Below are 16,561 nucleotides of genomic sequence, written 5' to 3'. Positions count from 1 at the left end.
AAGTAGCTACCATAATGGAAAAGTCAGCAACGAAACTTATTATGGACAAATATATATATATATATATATATATATATATATATATATATATATATATATATATATATATATATATATAAAGAAGACAAACATCATCTGTAATGAGCCGACTTGTCGTTTTAAGAATTAACGCTCCGTTCATCGAGTACCTTCGCAACATGTATTTATGACCCGCGGGTGTGGTCGAGTTTGATTTACTGAAGATTCGGAATTTAATTAAAAAAACAATCCTTGTTTGGAAGTTTAAATAGAAAGAGTTAACAGGAGAATTGACTTTTAAGTAAACAACTCCGAAATGGAATTTTGATGCTGTCAATAGCTCTGTATGGTAATTTTGGACTTAGGAGCGTGTACGAAAAATTATTTGGAGGTCTGTAGTGGAAGTAAGCTTGAAATGGCGAAAGTTGAATTTTGAGAAATTTGACCCGAGGGTTGACTTTTCGATATTGGGATCGAAATCTGATTCTGCAAATTTGAATAGCTTCGTTATGTCATTTATGACTTGTGTACAAAATTTGCAGTCATTCTAGATTGATTTGATATGTTTCGGCACAAGATATAGAATTTGAAAGTTCAAAGTTCATAGATTTTGATTTGAGGTGCGATTCATCGTTTTGATGTTGTTTGATATGATTTGATGCCTCGAATAGGTCCGTGTTATGTTATGGAATGTGTTGGTATGTTCGGACGGGGTCCCGAGGGCCTCGGGTGAGTTTTGGATGCTTAACAGATCGAATTTGGATTTGGAGGAGGAGCTGAAGCAGCTGGGCTGCTGGTGTGATCGCAAATGCGCGAAAAAGGGCCGCAGGTGCGAGCTCGCGGATGCGAGGAATTAGTCGCGAAAGCGGAAAATGCATGGGCTGGCCAGGCACTGCGGGTGTAAAAAATTTTGCCGCGGGTACGAAGACCGCAGGCGCGAAGAAATCATCGCGGGTGCGAAGACCGCAGGCGCGAAGAAATCATCGCGGGTGCGAAAACCGCAGGCGCGAAGAAATCATCGCGGGTGCGAAGACCGCAGGCACGAAGAAATCACCGCGGGTGCGAAGACCGCAGGCGCGATGAAATCACTGCGGGTGCGAAAAATTCACCGCGGGTGTGAAAATCCTGGACAGAATGTTAAAAACAAAGGGGGTTCCGAGTTTTGCCATTTTTGGACCTTCAAGCACGGGTTTTGGGGCGATTTTGAGAGAGAATTCAAGGGAAACTTGAGGTAAGTCACTTGTGATCATTTCTACTCCATAATATTAAATTATCATCGAATAATCCGACTAGATTACATGTTTTTGAGGTGTAAATCAAGGGTTTGAACTTAGGCATTTAAAAATAAGATTTGAAGATTTGGAGGTCGAGTTGAGGTCGTATTTTGGTAAAATTTATATGGTTAGACTCGTGGTTGAATGGGCTTTCGGATTTTGTAACTTTTGCCAGGTTCCGAGATGTGGGCCCCACAGACGATTTTTGAGCTAATTTCATATTTTTGTTGAAAAATTAATATTTTCTTATGGAATTAATTCCAATAAATTTTATTAACTGAACAGAATTATTTGTGGCTAGATTCGAGGCGTTTAGAGGTCAATTCAAGCAGGAAGGCGATTATGAAATATTGGCATAACTTCAAAAAGGTAAGTATCTTGCCAAACCTTGTGTGGGGGAACTACCCCTTAGGACTTGAGTCATCTATGCTGATTGTAGTCTGTGTACATGAGGTGGCGAGTGCGTGCTCGGACTTATTTGTGGAAAGTTGGCCTTTTAGGGTTCTTATGTCCTTATATTCACCGTATATGATGTTGTTCTTGATATGCCATAATTCCTATTTGCTAGTTTAACCTTTACATGCTTTGATTAGAGATAATTGCTTTAGGATTCACTCTTACTGTCTATTTGACCCTTATTCAACTTAACCAAAGATTTTACCTCTTCTATCGTCGTGCTATATTTTTCATAACTGCTTATCTTTAATTGAAATCATTATTTTCTAATCCTATAATTATTTAGTCTTAATTGGAGTTATGATTATCTTCCGCTGCTTATCCTTACTTGAATTGTTGAATATTCCTCGTAATTGCTCAACCTCAAAAGGAGTTTAGATAACCTATATCTTAGTTGACTTGCCATTATTTGGAACTATTTGACTCGTGTTGGCTTCTTATTGTTGACTTGAATATTGTGGAATCGTTGCTACATTTTGGTTTTGTTTTCCCTTGTTAAGTAGTTCTCCTTGTGCCTAGTATTCTTTACTGTGGTTATTCCTTGTGAACGAGTTCTACCGTTCTTGTGATTTAAGTTCTTGAGTTGATTTGCTCGCCTTACCTTGCATCTTTGTCATTGTTGCTTTTGTACTTGTTGTGGTAATGTACGAGATTTCTGTCGTGTTATAGTTGTTATCTCTGTTGTTTGCGCTGCATATTTAAATTGGGGCTACAAACGTATTCTGGGAGATCCCCCTGTCTTGCATATTTACTTTGGGACTACAGACGTATTCTGGGAGATCCCCCAGCACTGCATATTTAAATTGGGACTAAGAACGTATTTCGGGAGATCTCCCTGTTTTGCATATTTACTTTGGGACTACAGACGTATTTTGGGAGATCCCCCAGCACTGCATATTTATTTTTGGACTACAGACGTATTCCCGGAGATCCCCTCGTACTGAATAATTAATTCGGGATTACGGGACGGTATCCCGATAGATTCCCCTGTGGTTATATCTGTGTTCGGAGCTGCTAATCTTCCATGGTTAGGTGTCACAGGGTGACTTATAGTCGAAGAATATTACTGGAAAAGTTTATATCTGAAAGGTTTTTATCTTGAAAGAACTATATTTGAAAGATATTTATTTGAAGGGAGAATATTTAAAAAATAAATTTCTTATTGAAAAGGATTATATTCTAAAGACCTCAATTTAAAACCTTACGGGTGAAAGTTTACAATTTAAGGATTTCACTAATTTATTGGGGTTTGTTGGCTGAGACCTGATGTGAAAATTATTGTAGTTGCTGAGTTACTACTTGCCTTTACTATATTGTGATTTTCGGATTTGGGTTGTGTTTCCGTTCATTCTTCTGTGTCTTATCCTCGTCAAGGTGTCTTGATACTTACTGGGCACCGCCGTGGTGTGCTCATGCTACTTTTTTGCACATTATTGTGCAGATCTAGGTATCGATCGTTAGTAGCTGTGCGGATCCTTGCTGAGGAGACTCAAGGTAAACCTGCCGCTGCGTTCGCGGGATTCAGAGTCACCTTCCTATTTTGTATTTACACTGTTTTTATGTACTTTCGAACAATTGTATTTAGAAGTGATAGTAAACTCTGTAGAGCTTATGACTTGTACTACCGATTTTGGAAAATTATAAATTTTGTAAAGATTTCTATATCGAGACTGTTAGGCTCCTTTGGTATTGTTGTTACTCAGTAGATGTTAGGCTTACCTAGTCCCTAAGACTAGGTGCCATCACGATGCCCAACAGAGGGGAAATTGGGTCGTGACAAGTTGGTATCAGAGCTCTAGGTTCATAGGTGCTACGAGTCATAAGCGATTTTATTAGAGTCCTGCGGATCCGTACGGAGACGTCTGTACTTATCTTCGAGAGGCTACAAAACTATTAGGATAATCTCATTTCTTTCATTCCATCATGCGAGTTCATTGGTCTCGAAGTTTGAACTTTTATCATTCCATTCTCTCACAGATGGTGAGGACGCGAGTTGTAGTTGCTGATAACGTTACCCCTGGAGCGGATGTCGCTAAGGGCAGAGGCAGAGGCCGACGAGGAGCACGTGCCGTAGCTAGAGTAACTCTAGAGAAGTAGGTTGACATTGTTCAGGTTCAGGGTATAGTACCGGTACAACCTGTTATTCCGGTTCAGCCTGAGGTCAGGCCCGAGGCATCAGAAGAAGAACAAAAGAGACTTGAAAGGTTAAGAGGTATAGTCCACCTACTTTCAGTGGCACAACTACAGAGGATACCCAAGGATTTCTAGAAAATTGTCACTGTACTCTCCGTACCGTGGGTATTGTAGAGGTGAGCGGAGTTGCCTTTACTACATTTTAATTATGAGGCGCAACATATCGATGGTGAAAAATATATGAAGAATGTAGACCAGCCGATGCAACACCACCAACTTGGGCTCAATTTTTGGAAATGTTCTTGAAAGAGTTTGGTCCCCAGACTCTCAGAGATGCGTGGCACATAGAGTTTGAACGGTTGCGTCAGGGTACTATGACAATGTCAGAATATGCTATCAGGTTCAGTGAGTTAGCCCGTCATGCACCTATCTTGGTTCCTACAATAAGAGAGCGGGTTCGCAGATTCATTGAGGGGCTCGATTATAATATTAAAATATGCATGGCTCGAGAGTTGCAAATTGATGATCCATTTCAATAAGTAGTGGAGATTGCAAGGAAGATTGAGGGTGTTTTAGGCGAGGAAAGTGAGTCTAAGGAGGCTAAAAGATCTCGAACATCTGGGGGATTCAGTGGATTTTACTCTTCATCTAGGACCCATTATAGCGGAGGCTCGAGCAGTCGGCCAGCTTAGTCCGCACATCAGTTTACTCGGAGTGCTCCAGTAAGTTCTTACAACGTACAACATTCACGATATTCCTATAATGATTATTTCAAATTATCTGGCATAGACTCAGTACGAGCAGTCGCGACCTCAGAGGGGTTGTTATCAGTGTGATTGTGCCAGACACATCAAGAGGAATGTCCCAGACTTGGAAAAGACGGATTTCATTAGAGCACTCCAGCTACAAGGTTTATTCCAGTTAATACTCCACGTGCACAGTCAGCTAGAGGTGGAGGACGGGCAGGTAGTGGGCGCCTAAGAGGTGGAGGCCCGACCCGTTGATATAATCACTATGATTTGGCTGAGGCCGATACACCAGATGGTGTCGTTACAGGTACGATCCTGATTTTGTTATAAAAGGATATTTTCCCTTAATTTGATTCGGTTCTGAATATTGAGGTGAGTCCTCCTATTATGCTCCGCTTATGGGTGAGCTTCGTAATTTTGTGACCCACTTATATGTTTATCCCTGTTGGGAGATTTGAAGATGTGAGCTCGTGTCTGTCATTTTTATTGTTGTGCACCATTGAGAGCTATAAGTCCAAAAGTAATTTTTATTATTCATTACAGTGGGTTTAATGAATCTCGGAATAATCGATTCCAATTTTATGAATTATATGCCCTACCGGTATGAGGGTTCGTTATGTGTTATGAAAAAAAATGTTTACGAAAATTTATTGAAAGGAAGAAAGAAAGGAAATTGAAATTTCAGTTGGCACAATGTGCAAAATACTTGTGATTCGGAGTTAAGGACGAGGTCCTTGTGGTGAAATATTTATGAGTTTAAAATTCTCCCTTTGCGAAATTTAACTTGTGCAATAATTTTAATAGGGAGTCATGCCTGTTAAGCTTATTTGATAATTTTTGTATATTTTCTATTCATATTCAGCTATTTTCGTGTTGTAAACATTGAGTTTTACCCTATGAGATGAGTGCCCAGGTGACGTTAAATGTGACTCATTAATCCGAGTAAGTAATCATGAGGTCTTCATGCCTATCATTCTGTTATCAGTGTTGTGAAAATTCAAAACGAGGTGGTGGTTAATATGATATTAATTGATGATGCAGGAATTAATTATGAACAACTTTTAAGACCAGAGATGTGGTGATGAGCATACATATGATGTGCTTCATGTCCTGATATCATTATGCTAATGCAATGCTGAGATTTATGTTATTGATATATACCTTGTGGTATTTTTTGGGTTGTGGATGTGTTGTAGGAGTTATTTTGGTGTTACTCTGGCAGGTGGTTAGGCCCAATTACAGGGGGGACTCTGCCGAAATTTTCTGAAAAATTTGGGAGTTAGTAAAATTTGGGGGATTGAAACATACGAAAGAAGAGATAAGTTATGTTGTGTGTGTGTGAATGATCCTAAGCGGGGAAGAATAAAATACCCCAGGAAAAAAAATAAATTGAAGTACTTCAACACTATCAAGAAAGTTGATGTGTGCATAGGCACGAGTTACTATAGCCAGTTGAGACTAATACTGTGCATTGTTGTGAAAATCATACCTTTTAAAATGTTTGGAGTATAAGAAATTGATCTTAAAATTTACAAATATGGATAAAAGAAATAAACTCAAAAGAGATGATGTTGTCAGGCTTATCTCAAATGCGGTAGCGTGGAATCAACTGTGAGTATATGTGTAAAAGTAAAAATCATCAATTTGGTAACCTCAGAATAATTTTTAGAATGTTCGAGGACGAACGTTTGTTTAAGAGGTGGAGAATGTAATGACCCGACTTGTCATTTTAAGAAATAACGCTCCGTTCAGGGACTTAAGGTCTCTAGTACCTTCGCAACATGTATTTATGACATACGGGTGTGTTCGAGTTTGATTTACTGAAGATTCGAAATTTAATTAAAAGAACAATCCTTGTTTGGAAGCTTAAATGGAAAGAGTTGACCGGAGAATTGACTTTTGAGTAAACGACTCCGTAATGGAATTTTGATGCTGTCAATAGCTCTGTATGGTGATTTTCGACTTAGGAGCGTGTCCGGAAAATTATTTGGAGGTCCGTAGTGGAAGTAAGCTTCAAATGATGAAAGTTGAATTTTGGAAAGTTTGACCGGGGGGTTGACTTTTCGATATCGGGGTCAAAATATGATTCTAGAAATTTGAATAGCTTCGTTATGTCATTTATGACTTGTGTGCAAAATTTGAAGTCATTCCGGATTGATTTGATATGTTTCGGCACAAGATATAGAATTTGAAAGTTCAAAGTTCATAGATTTTGATTTGAGGTGCAATTCGTCATTTTGATGTTGTTTGATATGATTTGACACCTCGAGTAGGTCCGTGTTATGTTATGAAACGTGTTGGTATATTCGTACGGGGTCCCGAGGGCCTCGGGTGAGTTTCGGATGCTTAACGGATCAAATTTGGATTATGAGGAGGAGCTGAAGTAGTTGGGCTGCTGGTGTGATCGCACCTGCACGAAAAAGGGCCACAGGTGCGATCTCACAGATGCGAGGAATTAGTCGTGGAAGCGGAAAATGCATGGACTAGCCAGGCACAGCGGGTGCAAAAATTTTTGCTGCGGGTGCAAAGACCGCAGGCGCGAAGAAATCATCGTGGGTGAGAAAATCGCAGGCGCGAAGAAATCATTGCGGGTGTGAAGACCGCAGACGCGATAAAATCACCGTGGGTGCGAAGACCGCAGGCGCGATGAAATCACCGCGGGTGCGAAAATCCTGGACAGAATGTTAAAAACAGAGGGGGTTCAGAGTTTTGCCACTTTTGGACCTTCAAGCATGGGTTTTGGGGCGATTTTGTGAGAGAATTCAAGGTAAACTTCAGGTAAGTCACTTGTGATCATTTCTACTCCATAATATTAAATTATCATCGAATAATCCGACTAGATTACTTGTTTTTGAGGTGTAAATCGGGGGTTTGAACTTAGGCATTTGAAAATAAGATTTGAAGATTTGGAGGTCGAGTTGAGGTCGTATTTTGGAAAATTTTGTATGGTTAGACTCATGGTTGAATGGGCTTTCGGATTTTGTAACTTTTGCCGGGTTTTGAGATGTGGGCCCCACAGATAATTTTTGAGCTAATTTCGTATTTTTATTGGAAAATTAGTATTTTTTTATGGAATTAATTCCAATAAATTTTATTGACTGAATCTAATTATTTGTGGCTAGATTCAAGGCGTTTGGAGGTCAATTCAAGCAGGAAGGCGATTATGAAATATTGGCATAACTTCAAAAAGGTAAGTATCTTGCCTAACCTTGTGTGGGGGAACTATCCCTTAGGATATGAGTCATCTATGCTGATTGTAGTCTGTGTACGCGAGGTGGCGGGTGCGTGCTCGGACTTATTTGTGAAAAGTTGGCCTTTTAGGGTTCTTATGTCCTTATATTCACCGTGTATGCTGTTGTTCTTGATACGCTTGAATTCCTATTTGCTAGTTTCACCTTTACATGCTTTGATTAAAGATAATTACTTTAGGATTCACTCTTACTGTCTATTTGACCCTTATTCGACTTAACCAAAGATTTTACCTCTTCTATCGTCGTGCTATATTTTTCATAACTGCTTATCTTTAATTGAAATCATTATTTTCTCATCCTATAATTATTTAGTCTTAATTGGAGTTATGATTATCTTCCGCTGCTTATCCTTACTTGAATTGTTGAATATTCCTCGTAATTGCTCAACCTCAAAAGGAGTTTAGATAACCTATATCTTAGTTGACTTGGCATTATTTGGAACTATTTAACTCGTGTTGGCTTCTTATTGTTGACTTGAATATTGTGGAATCGTTGCTATATTTTGTTTTGTTTTCCCTTGTTAAGTTGTTCTCCTTGTGTCTAGCATCTTTACTGTGGTTGTTTCTTGTGAACGAGTTCTACCGTTCTTGTGATTTAAGTTCTTGAGTTGATTTATTCGCCGTACCTTACATCTCTGTCATTGTTGCTTTTGTACTTGTTGTGGTGATATATGAGGCTTCTGTCGTGTTATAGTTGTTATCTCTGTTGTTTGCGCTGCATATTTAAATTGGGACTACAAACGTATTCCGGGAGATCCCCTTATCTTGCATATTTACTTTGGGACTACGGACGTATTCTGGGAGATCCCCCAGCACTGCATATTTAATTTGGGACTACAGACGTATTCCGGTAGATCCCCCAGCACTGCATATTTAAATTGGGACTACGGACGTATTCCGGGAGATCCCCCTGTCTTGCATACTTACTTTGGGACTACGGACGTATTTTGAGAGATCCCCCAGCACTGCATATTTATTTTTGGACTACAGACGTATTCCGGGAGATCCCCTCGTACTGCATAATTAATTCGGGATTACGGGACGGTATCCCGATAGATTCCCCTATGGTTATATCTGTGTTCGGAGATGCTAATCTTCCATACTTAGGTGTCACAGAGTGACTTATACTCGAAGGATATTACTGAAAAGGTTTATATTTGAAAGATTTTTATCTTGAAAGAACTATATTTGAAAGATATTTATTTGAAGGGAGAATGTTTAAAAAATAAATTTCTTATTGGAAAGGATTATATTCTAAAGACCTCAATTTAAAAACTTACGGGTGAAAGTTTACCCTTGAAGGATTTCACTAATTTATTGGGGTTTGTTGGCTGAGACATGATGTGAAAATTATTGCAGTTGCTGAGTTACTACTTGCCTTTGCTATATTGTGATTTTCGGATTTGGGTTGTGTTTCCGTTCATTCTTCTGTGTCTTATTCTGGTGTTCCGATGTTATTTGCTATTTTTCCTTCCTTATTGCAATTGTTATGTCGTTAGCCATATCGCGGGGTCCTTAGATATATGTCATGTTCGGTCATCCCTATACTTATACTTGTTCAATTTATTAGACCAGTGGATGTCTTGACTAGTCCTCGTCAAGGTATCTTGATACTTACTGGGCACCGCCGTGGTGTGCTCATACTACTTTTTTGCACATTATTGTGCAGATCCAGGTATCGATTGTTAGTAGCTATGCGGATCCTTGCTGAGGAGACTCAAGGTAAACCTGCCGCTGCGTTTGCGGGCTTCGGAGTCACCTTCCTATTTTGTATTTACACTGTTTTTACTTACTTCCGAACAATTATATTTAGAAGTGATAGTAAACTCTGTAGAGTTTATGACTTGTACTACCGGTTTTGGGAAATTGTAAATTTTGTAAAGATTTCTATATCGAGACTGTTAGACTCCTTTTTTATTGTTGTTACTCAGTAAATGTTAGGCTTACCTAGTCCCTAAGACTAGGTGCCATCATGATACCCAACAGAGGGGAAATTGGATCGTGACATCATCATCATTCATCCAAATCTCACGACAGAAATTACATATGAATTAAAAGGGGCAAAAATAATAGGGGAAGGATTAAGAATGCACCTCAATGACACTTTCTTCAATTTATAATGAAACTTCACATAAAAAATCAATAGCCACTAGCCACGTCTATTTAAAACACATCAATACCAAGGTTACGAGATCGGAACCGTGAACCTCGAATAAGACCTCGAACGGACAACCTCGCATATCCAAATACTACGTCCCAGCAATGACTCTATCCTGTCGGCTGGGAAAAACTTTTAGCAAGCGTGATTTTCAGCGTTGCGGATAAACTTACTAAAGGAGAAGGGAAAGAAAGTTGGATTTCAAGAAATATCAACAAGAATCATTATGAGAATTACTACTAGCTTCTTGCTATTATGACAACTTTAAATCTGGTATATTTTATGGTTTGTAATTGGGCATACGGACCAACAATTGACGTTGATATCACCAAGAGAATTTTAGAGGCCAACGATGATGAGATTAGAGGATTTTTTTGCTGATTTTTCCAAAAGAGATGTCTACTGTGATTTTGAAGAAGAAGAAGGAGCAGTCTCCTTTCTCTAGTTTTTTCCTTTTTGCTTCTTGCGGCTGATCTAGGGAGTGTAGGGATTAGGTTTTTTTCGTGAAAGAATTGGCTTTTATGTGGTAGGGTAAAGGAGTATGGCCATAGGATTAGATTAAATGAAAGGCTATGATTAAGGAAGGGGTTTGATGGGTGAGAAAAGGGTTTGGGCTAAAAGGATAATGGAAGAATGGGCCTTTGTATTGCTAGGCCACTAAAATTCGAAAATGAGCTCCCAATTGGCCCAAATTCAATTCTTTCTCATTGAATAAAAATAAAAATAAAAATACTACCAAAATAAACTAATTAATCTTAGTTAATAAGAATAAACTATTTTTGTGTTTTTAAACTTATGTTTTAAAATAAAAATTAAAAGTTGATGGAAATCCTATAAAAATAAAAATAAGTAAATATTTTTAAAATACTACTTTTAAAAGTTGCACGGGTCAAAAATCACGTGCTTACAGCTGCCCCTCTTTACTCGGAAACACGAAGTGTTTTCGAGCAAAGAATCAAGTAAACGAAGTAATTAATTTCTGACCCGACACTTATTCAAAAATAAAATAAAGATGGATAAAAGATTGTGACCGAGCTCTGGTATCTGAGCTGCCTACATATCCTTGGTTATAAAGGAATCATGCCACGTGTAGTTCAGAAGTGAATGAAGTGATGGAGTGTGTGGAGAGGATGAGAGAGTCGAGTGAGATTCCGTTGAGGTTCCGGTCTGCGGTCCCTCCCATTACATCATAAATTGAAAGCAAAAATTACAGCAAAAATAAAATAAAAATACAAGATCCTATCTATTTCTTGTCTTGAATCTCCACTTGATCCTTGAACTTGAAACTGAAAATTCACCATATTCTTCAGGTGGGCATCCTGCTGACTTGAATTTGAAGAAAACTAGAGAGTTGACCATGTTCTTCAGGCTGGCATCCTGCTGCTTGCACTTGAAATAAACTTGAACTTGGAGTAGACTTGAGCTTGCAAACCTTGTTCTTCAGGCGGCTCGTGCTACTTCTGATTTGAATTGAAAAGACTGGAGGTTAACCCTATTCTTCAGGAGGGATCCTACTGCCTCTGACTTGAACTTGAAAACTGAAAGTTTACCCTGTTCTTCAGGCGTGCTCCTGATGCCTCTCTGACTTGAACTTGTAAACTGAAAATTAGCCATGTTCTTTAGGCAGGCTCCTGATGCTTCTCTAACTTGAACTTGAAAATTAAAAGTTGACCTTGTTCTTTAGACGGGTTCCTGATGCCTCTCTAACTTGAACTTGAAAATTGAAAGTTAACCCAGTTCTTCAGATGGCTCCTGATGCCTCTCTAACTTGAACTTGAAAATTGAAAGTTGACCCTGTTCTTCAGGTGGGCTCCTGATGCCTCTCTAACTTGAACTTGAAAATTGAAAGTTGACCATGTTCTTTAGGTGGGCTCCTGATGCCTCTCTAACTTGAACTTGAAAATTGAAAGTTGACCTTGTTCTTCAGGCGGGCTCCTGACGCCTCTCTAACTTGAACTTGAAAATTGAAAGTTGACCATGTTCTTCTGGCGGGCTCCAGATGCTTCTCCGATTTGAGCTTAAAACCGATTTCTGAAATATTGACCCTCGATCTCCAGGTGGGTGCCTGCAATTAAAACAACAAAACAAACAAAATTTTCTACCCCAGTTTGCACTAGGAAGATTTGTGAGTTGTTAGCAAAGATGTAAATCACTTATGCTATCGATGAAGGATGCAATGATGAGACTAAAACTAGAGACTCAACTAGGATGTGCGTCTACTGTGAGTAAAACCAAGAAAATATTCACTAGCAAATGCGTCTGCTAAAAATAAAACCTGAATGACCCAAACTAAGAAGTGTGTTTCCTAGGGGTGAAACTTGAATTATCCCAACTAGGAAGTGCGTCTCCTAAGGATGAAACTTGAACTAGGAAGTGCATCTCCTAGAAACTGAATAACTCAAACTAGGAAGTGCGTCTCCTAGATGTGAGATTGAGCCCGAGAAAAACTATAAACTGAGCTTGACTTAGAATAAAAGTTGACCCTATTTTCGAGGCGGGACCCCTAAACTTAAGGAGTGCTAAAGATTAACAACTAAGAACAGAAAACTGACCCTATTTTCCAGGCGGGACCCCTAAACTAAAGGAAAACTAAGATTAACAACTTAAAGAATTAAAGACTGGCCCTATTTTCCAAGCGGGACTCTTGAACTTAAAGAAAGCTAAAGGCTCTTCCAACTAGGGAGACTGCCTAGGAGGTACGGTTTTTTTCAACTATGGAAGATGTCTAAAAGGTAAAAACCTTCTCAAACAGCCTTTGTGCTGACAAAATCTGGGCACGACACCCGAAAGTTTCAAGCTTCCAAGATTTGATTTGGACATAGTCTTCGTCCCTGTTTCAAACAAAGAAAACTTGTGAGTTTAAAATATGGTGGTTGGTTTGTGGCCTTGATCTTGAGGGCGATTGCTCCTACACTTGCCATGATAACTTTGATTTCAACTTGGAAGACCTTGATTGTTATTGACTAACTACTTTATCTGTCAACCCTTGCCACAGAAAACACCTCTGGTCTGTTCAGAACTAATACCTTCTGTCTCTTGCATTGTGTTCATGAATTGACATTTACCGAACCTTTACATTTTACATGAATCCCAAAGCACATCAATTGTCGCCAACTCAGTGCACATGCTGATTTTTCCTGACTTATGCCACTTTGATGTGCTAGCCAAACTCCCCTTTGTGCAATTGGAAAACTGGTAGCAAATGTTGAAGTCATTTCTCACTTGTTCTGACACAACAGACTCAAGAGGACTTAAACAAAGCAAGAAAAATAGAGAAAGGGGACAATGGAAAAAAGATGACATCTAACAAGAAAATTACCAAGTAGAAGCTTATAAAATGTGGATACCAACTCTAATGACCATGACATACATTTTGGATTACGTGGCCTGATCTGTCACGCAAGTCTGATCTTCAACTCTTGTTGTACCTCTAAGCCGTGAAACTGGGCTTCAATGCTCTGATTATCCTATCTGATTCACGATCCTTATTCGACTTGTAGTGCTCGAAGGGTTTTTACCATCAAGCCTCTCTCATTTTGTTATTTCTATCAACTCACAATCGCCTTATGGTGCATGTGAAGGTTTTCACCGATATGACTCTCTCATTTTGTTCTTTTCTTCTTATTTCCTCTCATTCTGCAGATGACAAGGCATTAACCATGGTAAAAATAACATCATATGCTCCTGGAATGTCTTGCTCGACACTCTCAAAGATTATCTTGGAGGTCTTTTTTGGATTGTAATGTAGCTTTTGGACAAGGTTATAAAGAAAGAAAGGCATGAAGGCTCAAATTAAAACTAAGACAAAAGGGTTAATTTATTTACAACTTTTGGAATCCATTAAAAACTTTGCCCCAGTTTCTAGAACAAGAGAATTTGATTCTTTTCTTTTTTTCTTTTTTTTTTAGATGGAATTACTAAAAACAACAACTGCCCCATTCTTGACTTCGTGGGATTATGAAATGTTTTATTTGGTGTGACCAAACCGTAAGGCTGCCTACGTATCTTGTGGTGACAAGAATCAAGTCGAACGTAGTTCAAAAGACTACTCTTTGTTGCTGTTATTTTCTTTTTCTTTTTGAAATTTTCTTTTGGAATGAAGTTTTAAAACAAACCTAATGGGGCATGTTTTTTTTTTAAATGACTCTAACTTGATTCCAAAAAAGGGAGCTCAAAAGAATCAACACGGGCTCAAAAGGGTACCGAAGGGTATAAAGTGTTTGAGTAGCTGAAAGAGGGCCTCCCAACCTCTGAAAATGCCAAGTACAACACATGCAACTTGAGGATGAAAAATGAAGATCATACATAATATTTCTTTTGCAACATCGGCATTGATATCACAGATATGCCTTTCACTTTTCTTTAGTGCCTTGTCAAGTACAGAACTCTGGTTGGGTGATTTCTTCTTCACAATAGATACCCGAACTCAAAGTTGCTTGCTTCATATTGTCTGGGACGCACTCTCTTGTAACAAATTCTTGTCATCCTATTAACTTTCCAAACTATCTGCCCCAGTTTCACATAATTCGGGCTTTAAATGATCTCAAAATGTCCAAATCTTTACTTATTTCCCTCAAATGTCCCTGTTATCATCAAACCTTATTTCATTATTTCATGATTAGACTAACTTTTAAGACTAGGCTGAGAATTCCACGTGCATGTCATGTCACTAGAGTCACCATGAAAAGAATTATAAAAGGAAAAGAGAGCTAAACAAAAATTGACTGGAATAATAGAAAACAGGAGATTGCATTAGACCGACGGTGAAAGGGTTTGAACAACAAAACAAGAAAAATAAACTGAGGTTACAACCCAGGAACAAACCTAGATAACACCAAACGAGTTACTACGACTAAATGAACAAGGCAAAATAAAAGGATAGAAGGGTTTGAGTCACAAGACAATATCCGGATTACAACCCTTAAATAATCCGGACAAACAGAAATGACAACAAAATAAACCACCAAGACTCCTCCCTGGCTAGCCAAGAAAGGAACGTCTTTCCAATTACCAAACTCGACATCTTAGCCACTGAGTTCCACATCAATATTACCAAGACCGTTATCAATTTCAATCACATTGACCTCAACAAATAGCTTTTGGGTCCCTTTTGCTGACTCATTCTTAAGATCAATTTCTGGAACCGAGATTGATAGCACTGAAAACTTTGCGGCAAGTGGCCCTCCAAGGAGCTTAGAAGAGTTCTCATATTCCTTTTCAACACAAATTATACCCACCATATTCATCTCATTATGAACATACAAAGGACTTTGGGTAGTATCCACTGCGTCTGGATTTTGCACGATAATGTCACCTGCATCAATAAGCTTCTGGATTGCTCTTTTCAAATTCCAACACTTTTCTATGTTGTGCCCCGGGGCATTAGAGAAATATGCGCACCTTTGAGAATAATCAAAATTCTTTGGAAGGGGGTTCGGCATTTTTATCTGAATCGGCTTTAACATGTCCAATTGCCTCAACTTTTGGAACAAACTGGCATATGATTCTCCGATAGGAGTGAAAGACTTTTCCTTTTGTTGCTACCTTTTCATTTTGTACTCCGGCCTCGGTTGGAACCTCTTGCAGGTAGGTGGTTGATATGCTTGTAGAGGTGGGTAAGACATTTGTGGAGGTGGTGCCGGCCGGTGCGGGTGTTGTGGATGTGGAGCATATGGCGGTGCATTGTGGATAGAGTATTGGGAGGGTGAGGTATGACTTTGGGGATTTTGTGGAGAGAAGTATCATTGGGGAGGATTATCTGGAGTACGAGGATATTCATGGGGTCGATGTTGAGGCTGAAAGCGTTGAGCAAGAACGCCCACTGTATCTTGTCGTTGGCGAGGCTCAGCAACATCTTTTCTATTTCTCTTCCTTCTACCCAAACTTATGGAGATATTCTGAATGTCTTCTATATTATCTTTCAATACACCATAGCTCATGACTTTGCCTAACTTGATTCCTTCTTCTACCATCTCCCCCATTTTTACCACATCATTGAAAGGTTGACCTAAAGCCGGGATCAAATGACTGAAGTAGGTGGGTCCCTGAGCTTGTAGGAAAATCTTAACTTTTTTTTCTTCATCAAATGGGGGACTGACCTGAGCAGCTTGTTCCCTCCATCTGAGCCCAAACTCCCTAAAACTTTCCTCGGGTTTCTTTTTAATCTTAGATATGGAGGAATAGTCTGGGATAATGTCTATATTGTACTGAAAATGTCGAACAAAATCTCGAGCCATGTCATTCCAGGCATACCACTTACTCACATCTTGACGAGTATACAATTCCAAGGATGCCCCACTCAAGCTCTCACTGAAATACTGTTACACCCTGTGCGTCCCAAGGTGACGTAATGAATATGAGATTTGTTAATCATGATTTAAATAATTTTAAAGTCATAAAATGGCTATATATGATGTTTGGATAGAAAATATGAAGTTTGAGAAAAATCGTATTAAAGTTGCGGAAACACCGACTAAGGATTTGCCATGTAACAGAGTTTTTGAGAAATATATTTCGTGTGCTA

General features: G+C 39.0%; 1 protein-coding gene across 1 annotated transcript; it reads right to left on the bottom strand.

Moving 5' to 3' along the window:
- Positions 1-15,779: 15,779 nt before the first annotated feature.
- Positions 15,780-16,274, bottom strand: LOC138903049 (uncharacterized). The gene has a single exon (XM_070190962.1). The coding sequence runs from the start codon at positions 16,272-16,274 to the stop codon at positions 15,780-15,782; it is 495 nt and encodes a 164-aa protein (XP_070047063.1).
- Between the last annotated feature and the right edge of the window lie 287 nt (positions 16,275-16,561).

Source organism: Nicotiana tomentosiformis, chromosome 12 (genome assembly GCF_000390325.3).
Source record: "Nicotiana tomentosiformis chromosome 12, ASM39032v3, whole genome shotgun sequence".
Lineage (NCBI taxonomy): Eukaryota > Viridiplantae > Streptophyta > Magnoliopsida > Solanales > Solanaceae > Nicotiana > Nicotiana tomentosiformis.
This window is presented reverse-complemented; position numbering and strand designations above follow the sequence as displayed.

Excerpts from the sequence above, each read along its gene's own strand:
- LOC138903049 (XM_070190962.1), bottom strand. The coding sequence starts at position 16,274 with ATGGCTCGAGATTTTGTTCGACATTTTCAGTACAATATAGACATTATC.